The following is a 14,518-nucleotide window of genomic DNA, read 5'->3' as shown; positions in this document are numbered from 1 at the left end:
TAACTGTGTCTTTTCCAGCTTTTATTCACAAGAATCTGAATGTTCCTTTCATTCTTCTGTATTGATTATTAACACTTTTCTAGAAGCTTATTTTCTCTTTCGTCTTAAACATGCATTGCTTTCTGGATGCCATTTTTAAAAATTATATAACCAACAGTTTGATCATGCACATGTTCGCATGAACAAATAGGTGCAGTTTAAAGCATCTGGGGTGCTGCTGTAAAGTTAGTCTGATTCCCTGACTAATTTCACTAATTCTAAAATGAAGCCCAGATCCAAATAAAACATAGATGAACCAATTATCCAGATTTTTCGGCAATGATCATTTTCCTGTAGTTTTTGTTTGTATGCCGTAAGTCCGTATTTTAAGGGTAATATTCGTAAGACCTAAGGCAAAATCATAACAGTTGGCAGGTTTGTTATACTACTGATTTAATGCCCTGACACAGGAATTAAATATTAAATATAAACAAACAAACACATTTTGCATGTTCCATCCATTTGAGACAGAGAGAGAGAGGGGGGGAGGGGGGTAAACAAAATGACTTACATTACTGGAATCAAAGATTAGATGATGTGGGCATCTTTTGGGTCCTGACCAGAAGGGTGCACCAGAACTTGTTTTCTGAAAGAAGAAAGCAATCTTGCTTCATCCTTAAGTTGTCTTTGCATGATCACATTATTTCACTTCAAAATTTATAAATTCTGGTATCAAATTCATGGGGACCAAGTCACAATGACTTAATACTTACATGGTTAAATAACTGTCCTTCAGATACAAACATAATTTTTTAAAGTGTTTGTGAAATGTGTCAAAGATATCAATCAAGTTACAAGAAACTAGAAAATACAAGTGTTTCAGCATTAAAATTGGGTCACACTGACCAAGTTTTGGCAAGGTGGAGTTACTTTTATTAGCATGTTACCAAATAGCATCTTTCCTGAGAGCATGTAAACCAGGGTCCAAGATATCGAGCGTGGAATGAACATGTAGCTAAAAATACGAAAATATCACTCCAGTGTGCAAGATCAACTTGTTTTGGTATAGTAAAGTAACGTTCACTGATCAACATACCAATCTTCACAAGTGAAGATGGAAGAAAGTTCAAGTGTAATGAACAAACAGCTGACAATGCAAGTCACTCCAGTATGCAAATTAAGTCACAGCAACATGAGGGCCATGTTCTTTGAGGCTGTCATTAGGCAGCAGTTGCTTAGCAAGACAGTAACAATCCTACCAAGTGGATAATATGGTTAAACTATACCTCAGAATGGAGATTGGGTGGACATAGATAAACGTCAAGTCACCAATCAAATTACAACTTTTATTCTTATGAAAAATCTAATTTTCAACATTAAGATTTCAAAATAACAATCTCAAACATGAAATGCAACACTTCATCAGACAAGTCAATAAAAGAAAGATGACCAGGAAATTATGAAGAAATAAACATGAAGCTTTATCGGTGCCTGTCAGATCTACCTCTTATAAGCAGGTCTCAATTTTATTCTGACTGGCTAAATGGACTGTTCCTCACTTGTGCAAATTTTGCTTGACTTGCTCCAGAGCTTGCCAAATGAAAGAATGGAAGATTTTTTTTAAATTTTTTAAAGTCAGACAATTTTCTCAAGATTATGGATAAAAGATATTTTTGGTAAGGGGTGGAAATGTCAACCTTCAAAATGCAGTTTAACAAGATTCCCTTAAAAGACCCCGGAAAATTTCCAATAATCCACAAGTCCATTATTTCTGTTATTTGATTCTTTTTGCAGCTGGGTAATTACTTGTTATACATGAGTTATAACATGTTCTCATGATATTTACAAGTGCAGAACAAATCTTTCTCATTGCCTTTGACAATGACCTTGAACCTCAAATCATGATAATAGATCTATAAACTTGTCTTGGATGCAGTTAAAATATACCCACACACCAAGTTTGTTTAAATCTACAATTCATATTTCTTTTGTTTGGTGGGGGGGACCTCATTCAAGGTATTTTCATTACATATACCCATAAACTAACTGGATAGATATCCATTTGTCCTTTTTTCTTTTATCACATTCACAAACCAGTACAGCTACCCCATCCCCAATAAGTCAAGGCATTTGAACTTAAAAACAATGTCTGAGTGCTGACATCAATATGTTACTGGAATGCAACCAATTACAAAATTCATATGTGCAAGGCATATGCTCAAGTACATACATGCAAGGAATGATCTTTATTTGATCCCCATGGTCAATTAGGTTCAGTTTTGAAACTCTTTCATATAAGCATATCTAGTTCGGAGGACAGATCAGCATAATTTTCATTTCAAACCAATTCTTGATGGCCACTAGTAACTGAAGGTCAGAACAGTACCATTTTCATAAAGAACCAGCAACATATCGCTAGTGTTGTAGTTAAACTCTTTTTCAATACAACTATCATTTAATGAGAAGCAGCCATACACAAATTTTCAAGATGGCTTTCAAAGTAGACATTTTGGAGCGGAACAACTACATACTGTCCAAAAAGGTTAAATTAAAAAATATACCCTCCCCTCCAAACATTGGTATCATCATGGACTGATGAGTAGCAGCTGTAACATGGTTTCTCACTACTGTTTCATTCTGGAAGGCCATATTGGCATTATTTTCATTTAGACCAAATCAACCTATGTGAGAAGTGTTCAAGAGAAAAGCTATCCCTTCAAATGGAGTAGCAACAAGACTATCCGGATCAAAGCCAATATGGCTTTCTTATCGGCACCATTTTCATTTACTATCAACTAGGTATCATAAGAAGTCTTGAAGTGAAAGTCCTACCTTACTGCTACCATCCATTCCGGTCAGGCATCAATAACATGACATTCAATCATGTTGGCCATTGTGGAAGTATAATTGGCTCCCTGTCAATTTAGTACATAGCCCAAGTAATTACCTACCTGGTCAGCTGGGAAATTGTACAACAACTGTTGTATTTGATTGCTGTAATTCTCCTGCCACAAATTACGAGCATAAACTACACAGTCTTCAAAGCTGCTAGGCCTGTTTTCAACTAGCACTTTTTTCACAGCTTCCAATGTTTCTATCTGCAATGGGCAAAAAAGTAAATAACTACAATGTTCACATTACCTAATGAAAACATCTATTCTCAACAAAACGAAAAGATCAAATTTCTTTATTTCTTTATTTTATCACTCTCTAAATATGCACTCATCCACTAACTGAATAACTGACTTGATGAAGGACAAGTAGGCATTCTTTATTAAAGAGAATCTCTAATAGTAACAATACATTTAACCATGGCTTCTTTGCTCTTTTTTTCTTCTTCTGGTTCTGTAATATAAATGATATTCATAACAGGTATAATAAATAATACACAAATTCTGTGGTAACTAGATTCTCACCTGTGACAATATGTTAACTAGCACGAAGTGGCAACAGAAAGATTTAGAAGATGGCCATTATGGTGGCCATACTGGTTGTTCATGCAACACTATAATTTTCCAACTTAGATCAACTCAACGCTGTGATGACTTTGTGTAAGGTTTCAAGGCAACAGTAGTGATAATAAGCTTGTGCTAATGAGCAGTGGACAATAGATGAATCGTGGACTTTTAAGAACAGCTAAAAACTAGAAGTTTGGAACAAAGAGTACAAGCAGTGATAATATTTTCAAAATGACCACCTTGATGGCCATATTGGACATCAGATCAGTACCACAGGACCAACAACATATCATAATGATCATATAGGACCAACAAGACAACATAAGTGAAAGGATGATGTTAATATGACTGTCCATTCAGGACTGGTAGCAATAACAATATAGTAGCCATATTGGGTGTCAGATTGGCACCATTTTCATTCCGGACCAACTAGACATTACAAGTAGTCTTCTGGTGATACCATGCCAATCTGAGGTGCAATCATATTTTGAAGGTGGCGTAGTGATCAGAGCATCCATCTCGGATGTGGGAGGTCATGGGTTCCAACCCTGGTCGAGTCATATCAAAGACTACAAAAATACTACTAGCAGCTGCCTTGCTTGGCGCTCAACATTACTGGTGTTAGGACTGGTCAGCCTTATATCAGGATAATGTGACTGTGTGAGACATGATGCTACATGTCTGTGGCATGATGCCCCAGTGCTAGACATCGCTATAAACTGTCACACTGCAGATATTGTAGTGATATGACTGAAAATTGTTAAAGCTGCCTTAAATATCCTAACAAACACACACACACACACATTTTCAATCCATACTAGACTTCAGATTGTCAATATTTTCATTTAGAAACAAGTAGACATCATAACAAATCTTTCGGTGAAAACCCCATGCTGATATGGCCATTCATTCAGATGTATCAGCAGTAACAAGATCTTCAAGCAGGCTGCTTTGGTGGCCATAATTAATGTCCAAGGGGCACCATTTTCATATAGGAGCAAGCAGACCATGCAATGAATGTCTGTGTAAAGTTTCAAGGCAATCAACAATGTTGTTTAGGACGAGTAGCAAAAAGAAACTGGTACTAATGAAAGACAATCCCACAAGCTCTTCAGAAGCACTAAAAAGTAAATGTTTCAAACAAGGCAGAGTTATGAATGTTTTTCTTTACTATCACTACCCCATCCCTATTGTGGTGGTTGTTGTTGTTGTAGGGTTTAACGCCATTTTTCAGCACACGATAGGCTATACATGGCAGCCAGTATTAATGGTGGAGGAAGAACCCGAGAAAACCCTGGATAGAATCACCGACCCACGAGAAGCTACTGGCAAGCTTTCTCACATACCCACATTAGCCGAATCCGAGACTTGAACCCACGCAGACATAGGTGAGATGGCAGTGATCCATAACGGACAGCGCTTTAGACCACCTGGCCACTCGGGGCCCCCATCCCCATTGTGTGTGTTATATCCATATATCCATCCATCCATGTGTCTACCCTCCTACCCTACCATCGTTCCAATGATGATCAAAACTCTTGAACTGTTGTGCATGTCTATAGACCACCCACCATCGTATCCAAAGGTTAAAGTTTCTATCTCAAACAGTACAGTAGGAGTTGCATGATGCTGTATTCCTGAAATCAATGCACCTTCTATATACTATTACACATATTCAATGTGACCCCCCCCCCCAGTTCCGCACAAAAGAGGTAGTTGAAAATTCAGCCAAAGTAGTGCATGTCTATGGACCACCCATGATCACATACTAAAGTTTGAAATCTCTATCTTAAAGGTGTATGAATGTTGTGCACTCACAGGCTGGACCCAAAACTATATACTTATCTTCCAAAGGAGTGGGGATGTTGATCCGTAGCTCAAATGTCAATAATGATACTTACTGGTGAAGTTCCCTGCTGTTTAAGAATTCTATCCATGAATTTAGGCTCTGTAAGGTACTGAATTGCTGTTTCTATTGGCCCCTTAAACTCTCCCTCGAATGTGTCTCGTGCCCACTGAAGAGTATGTTCGATTGCATTGGGAAAGTTTTTCAGGGTACAGATTGGTATAGATTTTTCTGGCGGATCTTGTGATGAGGAATAGGACTCAGTCATGTGAGGAATCACCACCTGCAATCAATACATGGATTAAAGTGCTTATTAACCTGCATTTTAAGTTGTGATTTGGATGATCACACCTGCAACTAAAAACACAAGTGAAAATGGTCAATTGATTGCAATCTGGTGACATTCAGAATCATAATGCAGCATCCAAAAAATTATATAAATATTTATGCTAGAAAAAATCTGCAAGTACAATTTAATTTAGAGCATAATCCATTTTAGATCTGAGACCACTTCTTTCTGTATTAGGCTGCCATTTTCACAAGTGACTAGCCTGGCATAAAGCCTACAAGCAATCAATGATACATGACATGTGCAGTCAACCACAGCTAATGGTAAGCATGGCTGCATCTAGGATTTTATAAATGTGGGTGCCTGCCCCCACCGAATCTGAAGAAAAAAAAATAAAAAAATCAATGTATTCAAAAAGAACAATAGCAAGTATAATAAGTACATGAAATGAATCTCATGTCTTCTGTATATTAAAGTATAACACTCAAAACTGAAATAAAAGTTTTCTAATAACATTCTATCTACACACTAACCATTAAAGAATCAAACCAAAGACTGCAAATAGTGTCACTCCTCTGGCCGACCTTAAAAGTGTCATGTCACATGCTCAATTCTAACTGGTTACAAATCCATACAAAGATCAGAAGAGCACATATTTTCCTTTCATGGATGACAATAAATAATTTTTAAGGAAAATTCCAAGTACAAAATGAATTAGGGAAAGTATATATATAGTTTCTGTAACAGTTAACTTTTTACTGGAATATATACATCTGCATCCAGACAGACTGTAATAGTGACTGCATTATTCTGCAAATATGATCACTATTTCCTAAATAGCCTCCTGTCCTTCCTCATCATCCACTCTACCAATGCCTTGTTAAGGTTGAAGTCTGTCAGAGGAGGTTCTTCAATTGAAATCATCACGAGTATGTTGAGAACCCTTTCTTCTAGATGACTTCTTCCTGCAGTTTTGGATTGATTTTTATTGCTGAAACCTCTCTCACAGTGTGGCATAACCATGGCCACTGATGCTAATTGAAGATGATTTGGAAATGTGTCTGCATGATGTTGATGAACAATCTGCCCGAGTCCGCACATTTTGTCTCTAGGGTACATTTCTCTTTTAATGATAGTCTTAGCAAGAGACCACCATCAAAACATGTTTTGGGTCACACATAAATGACCAGCTTCTTGGTATTTGAAATATCTGTACTATCATCAATTAAAATGCTAATGAATGGACTACATCATACTTTCTGCATTAACTCAAATTCTATCACTGATGCTATAAAAGCCTGGAAAAAAATAAAACTCGACGATAAATCAAAATATAAAAGTATTTTATTATCATCATTACTATTGTAGTATTATTAAAGTATTTTGAGAAATTCAAATCAAATATATTATAAACAACAAAACAAAGTAAAATGACCAAAATCAGATGCAAATTGTGCAAGAACCTTAACCTAAGACCATGAAGTGTCCAAGGATGTTGGCTTGTTATAATTCGGTTGTTTTAAGAAATCCCATCAAGGTGTTTAAATGCTAAAATAATATGGCACTACAGTCTCTCTCTCTCTGTTAAAGTCATTCAATTATAGTATTAAACGAATTGATTATGCCTGTCTGTATACAATGATTTTAAAAATAAAAAAACGTTGGTACTATATATAAATCATTGACGAGTCCCTACATATGCACAGTTGTGATATAAGCAGATCAGGGTCAATGTCATTTGCTTCAATGATCATCAGAGCAAATAATAATAATAACTTATTTACTAAAGCATTATATAAGTTTCAAGTGGTGGGATTTGCCTGACTACTGTACTGTATCATGATGTCGACAGCAACTCCTTACATGCTCGGGAAATCATTCAAACAACGACTATCGTCATTTCAAACACATGAAATAGTGTTACATTGATACTGAAATGTGACCTATCTAGACTGGAAAGAATTTCATGACAAAAGAAACAGAACTAATAATCCAGATTGATTAAAAAAGAAAAACGCAATCCACCATTAAACGTTGACAGGAAGTTATGAAGACTAGCTACCGAATGCAATTTAATTATGCAATCATGATGCTAGGGGCTATTTTGAGTAACAAAGGGATTCCTCAAGATACGCACTGGCTAGAACCTAACTGATCATGTTCTGGTTGCTTGTTAGTATACACCATTTTCCCATATTTTAGAGAACCAATATTCTCCTTCGCCAAGTAATAGGCAACTGACATAGCATAAATAACTGATTTAGATTTCTTACCGATATGAGCCATGCATGTAGTTTTAAGATTTTCACTTAGTTTCAAATCCTGAATCACCTGTTTGTGAGCTGGTAATTCCAAATGTCTGTCAAAGGTTGATGTCCTGAAATTAGCATTTCCAAGTGTGAAAGAATGTTTCTGCCAGTTTTTACACACCATCTGTAAAGCATCTCATTTTCTTCATTCATTTCCAGCCATGGTCAATTTTGTTTCCAGTCTGAATTTTCTTGGCGTTAAATGGACCCTTAATTTCATCGCTGCCATCTTTAGGCACATCATCACAAGCATCATCTGATACTGGATTAGCTTGAGGAAGCATTTGTTCACTGTCATTGTGCCTATTGACAGAAACTTCTGCACCGTGACTTTTAGATGTGTTACTGCTAAAATAATGAAAAAGTGTCCGAGTTTTAACTGATTTAGCCATTGAACACGTCCCGCCAAGCCAGCCTCCACATCAAACATGCTCTTCTGACCTTTGTTATTAACCAATCAGAACTGAGCACATGACACACAGAAATACGTGATGTTTGTAGAACCAGACAAGTACAATGTATTCGCCGAGATGACAATTGGGAATTGTACAGCAAAAAAATAATAATAATAAAATAACGCATTCTTAACAAAGAAAAATGTGCACAATTCTTATTTTTTGCATGTTTAGTTGGACATCACTTTAAGTATAGACAGTTGTCTGATTACTCTGTAGTATGTCGGCCTAATGCAGATGGTTACAAAAATGTCAGCAATAATAACCCAAGGAAAGTTGCTTTATGTTCAGCACTAAGAAAAGCATTGCAAAAATGCATTAAGGTATCACACCCATTTAAACACCAATAATTTATCAAAAAGATAAAACTACAAACCAATATAATACCAGAAGGATAAACTATCAAAAACTAAACTTACCTGAACATTAGCTTTAGTTCCCAGTGTCCCTGACTCTAGCAGTGACTTGCAATAGTATACACATCTTCTGTCCATGTACATTCCTGGAAGAAAAGAATGAAAAATATGGGACAAGTTTTTGTGTGCTCGTGTTAAAAGGACTCTATCACATTATCAGCTGGTCCATGCCGAGGAAATGACTAAGTGCCTTCACAAACAGCACACAGAAGCATATGATCTAGGCAGGCATATTCAGGTATCGAACCTGTAATGCTTCAACTACGAATGTGACGCTCTACCAACTGAGCTATCATGGTTCACAAGAATAAGGGTTATAATATAAAGTAAGTCTTCTCCTTCCTTGATAATTACACTAATATCAATCACCTAATTACTTTTAAGGTGTTTGTTTAAAATATAATCATAGCATGAAGAACTTACTGCCTCTATGGACCTTTCAGAGCCTATGTTCGCACATGCCCAACATAAAATAATTTGGTAAAATATTAAATGACTATAAATGTGTTCATGAAAAATGGATTATCCACTAAGTATGAGAAACACTAAAAACTTCGCTGATGTACGATGATGTACGGATGGACAATGATATTATTACAAGTTCAATTACTGCCCTGATGGCACACATAATTTTGCTGTAAACCATTGTCAGTCAAACTAATTAATTTTCGTCTTTTATTCTTTTTTATTATTCGTTTTATTTTGCAACATTTGGAGGCATCTACAGAAACAAAACACAATGTCAAGAGCAATTTCTGCAAAATTGATTTAAAGGCTTGAACACAAATTTAAGACACAAAATCTGAAATATTACTGAGGACGATGACAACAACAATAACAATGGCTAAAAAAAGGTAGCTATTTATCTCATTCCTATATACATGTGATGTGCCTTTCCCATATAAATGCACTCACTGACAATATAAGTGATGGCATGTCACACAGCAATCTTTATTCTGGTTTTAAAAATGAACATTCTGACCCTCTGGTGGAAATTCCCTTGCCCAGTTCAAGGCATATGACGGATTTGGTTTCTATTTGTCTCACACTCTGCTAATGCATCCCTCTTACTTGCATCTATGTTGTCTAATGCATTGGCCACGCCATCTAAACCCTCAAAGAACTCGTCTGTATAAATGCTTTCTGTGTCTGGTCCCACTCTGTTTTCCTGAGCTGTTATTTTCAGAGAAGGGTTCATATCCTTGGCTGCAGCTGCTGCTGTGGAAGATTTTGGTTTCTGAAAAGAGGAGAATATGAGCTGGATAACTTTAAAATTTCAAAACAAATGGTTATATTTCATTGTTTTCAATGCTTAGCAGAAAAGCAAGTAAACAAGAAATCAAATCTTCACCCAAGGTTTTAATAGATTTAAAATAAGATATAAAAACCTTACAAAGCCATAATCATTCTTGAATTACAGATTTGTAAAAAAAAAAAAAGCTTATCTACTGCTGGTAGCACTACCAAAATGAGGTTATGAGAAAGTCGAAAAATGAGTGAAATTAATTTAATTTTTTTATCAAGGCAACAAAATCTAATCAGATCATTTATATGAGTTATCAAATTGGCATACCAAATTTATGTCTACCTAAAGTAGGTTTTGCTTCACAGGGTTTTTGTCAATAACGAAATCTGCAAAACTGAAGAGCAAAAAAGATTTTAAAATTTGTATAAAATAGAAAACTGATGTAATGGTCTGAAAATCTAATAAGGTCATCTATTTATGAACATGATGGATTACATAAAGTTCTTTGTCTATCTAAATACAGTTTGTGCTAAAACTGATTCAAGATGGACAGAACCAACACAATATAGTTTTTCTGTTATATTAGCTGGAACATGACAATTGCTTTAAAAGCCTGAACATCTAATTAGATCATATATTTTTGCATGTAAACATGCCTGGCAAAAAACACTTGTCAAAGCAAGTATTTCTGTAAAATCTTGCTAAAATGCATTTTGGAACAGATGGATGGACCAAAGTATGGACAAGATTTTAGGATAGTTTAAGTTTTCTCGATTTTTGTAAACCGGCCACAATCACGAAAATTTACCTTCACTGAATACACAGGAATATAACATAATATCTATGCTATATGCAATCAGTGAATATGAAAATAACCAAATTAAAAATATGCCAGACATTAACTGGATATGCGGAGGTAGTGTGCAGCATCATTAGAGTTAATTTTTAGCACATTAACAAAATACAATTTTAATGAATTATCAACAGGCAGAAAAATCTTTTTAGTTTTACAAAAGCTAATGAAAACCAATGTATCTGCATGCTACATACAAGATGAACACATGAAATAGGGTGTGGTGCTTTTATTTAAAACACGAGTATCAAACTGATGTAATATGAATCACTGGCAACAATGGAGGACACTGAACAAAGTTTGACATTGATCAGAGCACTTCCTTTCAGCAACATCCACAAGTTCCACCTGTACATTCATTGATTTTATATCCATGGTAAAATGTAGCGCTCATAAAATAGCATTAAGGAATGAATATATATATATATATATATATATATATATATATATATATATATATATATATCTCCAATTAAAACTTTTCAGAACTGTCTCTATGGTCAACACTGGCATTGCTTCCATCACTATAATGTGAAGATGGTTTTGGGGGGGGAGTACTAATTTCTATAAAATTCAAAATTATATGGATTTAGTGGTTTCTATAAATCGTCAGGTTTTACTGTAATCTAACATAAAATTTTAACAAGCATAAAATTTGTGCAAAATATAGTTTGTTCATAAAATTACAGATGTTTTATGGTCAGCCCCCAACCCCAAACAAAAAAAATCCCTCAAAGGGACTGACACTCTATTAAATAAAAAGGATGTCTAGAAATTCAAGGCTACCTTCTTCTTTTAACTGCTTAGTGTTGAAAGTATCTTAGATATTTGTCAGAGATAACAAGACTTTCAAATTTGCCGTCATGGTGACAATACTGGTCATCAGATTGGTACCATTTTCATTTAGGACCCTGTAGACGTCAATAGAAGTCTTTTGGTGAAACCCAATGTCAATGTAACTATCCATTCAGGACAAGATTTTCAAGATGGTTATCATGGCAGCCATATGGGCTGTATGATCGGCACCATTTTTGGACAGTGTATTTGTGAAGCAACCTTCCAGGCTCACAATTAATGAAAATAGGGATAAAAAGTAGCGAATCTGGACATGAATTAGTGAAAAATACCATGACAATAACTCCATCCACCCTGACCATCAATACTACACTAGATCATGATCGCAATATAAAACTAACACTACATATATGCAGAAATTTTCCTCAACTGCTTGATCGTAAAAAAAAAATTCTAAACAGTTCAGACTTCTTGCCTGCTGGTTGATCTTGGTGACTAAAATTGCTGAAAAATTTTCTGCACCTAAGGAAAAATGTCACAGACACATAGCTGCCAACCATCCAGGCTCGCAATTAGTGAAAATAGGGATAATAATTAGTGAATTTGGACATGAATTAGTGAAAAATACCATGACAATAACTCCATCCACCCTGACCATCAATACTACACTAGATCAAGATCGCAATATAAAACTAACACAACATAAATGCAGAAATATATCTGCATTTCTATTTATTATGGTATTCATAAACTTCACTTGTTCTTGTGGTTATTTATCAACACATGATACTGTGGCAGACTTGAACTTCCTCAACTGCTTGATCGTAAATTTGTTTTAAAAACAGTTCAGACTTCTTGCCTGCTGGTTGATCTTGGTGACTAAAATTGCTGACAAATTTTCTGCACCTAAGGAGGCCCTAAAGTCTGTCTTAATTTTCCTCACTAAAGAAAATATTCTTTCACAGTCTCTGTTGCTGTGTTGAATGCACAGGAGCTGCAGCACTTTTGGTTCTTCCACAGGAAAATTTGGAAGCGATCTTTGAGTCCGGGAACATGTCAGAACAAATGTTAAGGCATGGCTCCAGCTGATAAAGGTAGGTTGTGTTCAACAAGAAAACTCACAAATAATGCTTGTGAATTGGTTGGCTGCAGGTCTTCCGTTGATGGCTTAAAATATTCCAGAGCTGAAATCTGTGAATTCTTCATTTTCCCAACTTCGTGTTTTTTGCAGCCGATGTGCTTCCTCACATCATCTCTGCCACCATGCCCAATACTAAAATTTGTGGCACACTGTGTGCAAAAAGCATGATGTATATCAATGTTTAATGGCAGAATGCACAGCCAACTTTTGGTATATTCCGAACTAAAATTCACTTTCTGAGCAAGCCATTTTCAAGATCTTACATGCGATGATGAACGGTAATTCAAATCAGTGTTGGTGATACATGTGCGGAGCAAAATTCTGGTTAAGCCCCAGTTTTTCTCAAAAGCATTTGTAAAACTACTTTAATACATATAGATTAAAATAGACTAAAAGGCTTGCTACAAGGCTAATGGTACCAATCGGCTATAGATCTACTAATATCACGACCAGCAGTACCATTTCGGCAACTGCCAATATCACGACTAGCGCTTAACTGGAAACCGGTTATTTTCTTAAAGATTTAAAATAATTGAGAATTTTTAGCTTGTGGCGTGAATCGGTTAAAATGCTGAAAAGGTTGTGAAATTCACGCCAAAATCGTAATGGTTGGCAGATGTGTGAACGTGTTCCACAGCAAGCAAGAAAATGTGAAAATGTGTATATTTGTTAAGGGGGATATTTTATTGATCCACTGAAAATCAATCTTGTTGTATCACAGACCTGCCAACCCTGACAAGTCTGTCTTAGTAAGGCAGTTCATTTTAGTCCCTAAGTTTGACCAGTTTTCAGTAAGGTATAACAAAATATCATAAACTGTTATTGTAAAGCTGGAAAACATAATTAAAAGTTCAATACTCGAAACATGTAGCGAAGATCAGCATTATGTTCAGCTGAAAAATTTGTAAAGTATGCGTTGACTTTATTTACCACCAGTATAGTTGCAAAAACTTTAGTCCAAACCCTATGCAGTTCAATGGCTTGTTGCTATCTCTCAACTTGATGTAATTCTTGGAAATTATTTTTCCATTTCACATGACAATGGCAATCATATCATCTGCCACGAGTCATACTCAAATTGGCATGTGATGTCCAACAAACGTAATTTTGTTCCTTTTGCTATCTTTTATTCACAAGAATCTGAATGTTCCTTTTTATTCTTCTGAGTTGATTGTTAACACTTTTCAAGAGGCTTATTTTCCCTTTCGTCTTAATCATGCCTTACTTGCTGGAAGCCATTCTAAAAAAAATCCAATAATCAACATTATGATCATGCAGAAGCTTCACATTAACAAATAGGTGGTTTAAAGTGTCTGGGATGCTGCTGTACAGTTAGTCTGGTTCCCGGACTAATTTCACTAATTTTAATATGAAACCCAGATCCAAATCAAACATGCAAGAACAAATTTTCCAGATTATTTTGGCAATGATCATTTTCTGTAGTTTTATCTTTTATGCCACAAGTCCTTATTTTATGGGTAATTTTCCTAAGACTTAGGGCAAAATTGTATGGGTTGGCAGGTTTGGTATTAGCATATAATACAATCATGTCTACTTCCCATAATTTACCTCCACAAAATATATTCCCAATGTTATCATCCTAGAACCAGAGTGTTGTAGTTGTGGTGGTGTTTAATGCCATTTTTCAGCACACAATAGGCGACAAATGGCGGCCAGTAAGAATGGTGGAGGAAGAACCCGGGAAATCCCCATAAAGAACCACCGACCCAC

General features: G+C 35.7%; 1 protein-coding gene across 6 annotated transcripts in view; it reads right to left on the bottom strand.

Moving 5' to 3' along the window:
- LOC149799614 (ubiquitin-like modifier-activating enzyme 1) overlaps window positions 1-14,518 on the bottom strand; it is a 93,034-nt gene that overhangs the window by 25,391 nt on the left and 53,125 nt on the right. For all 6 annotated transcript variants that reach the window (XM_089958949.1, XM_089958952.1, XM_089958951.1 and 3 more), the window contains 5 exons: window positions 9,824-9,989; window positions 8,756-8,838; window positions 5,339-5,566; window positions 2,931-3,077; window positions 551-625 (listed from right to left, as the gene is read on the bottom strand). In XM_089958949.1, coding sequence (XP_089815075.1) covers window positions 551-625; window positions 2,931-3,077; window positions 5,339-5,566; window positions 8,756-8,838; window positions 9,824-9,989 — 699 coding nt within the window. The remainder of the gene's footprint in view (window positions 1-550; window positions 626-2,930; window positions 3,078-5,338; window positions 5,567-8,755; window positions 8,839-9,823; window positions 9,990-14,518) is intronic.

Source organism: Sinohyriopsis cumingii, chromosome 5 (genome assembly GCF_028554795.1).
Source record: "Sinohyriopsis cumingii isolate HCF-2022 chromosome 5, ASM2855479v2, whole genome shotgun sequence".
In the NCBI taxonomy this organism is placed as follows: Eukaryota; Metazoa; Mollusca; class Bivalvia; order Unionida; family Unionidae; genus Sinohyriopsis; species Sinohyriopsis cumingii.
The sequence above is the reverse complement of the archived record's forward strand: the minus strand, read 5'-3'. Positions and strand labels throughout refer to the sequence as shown.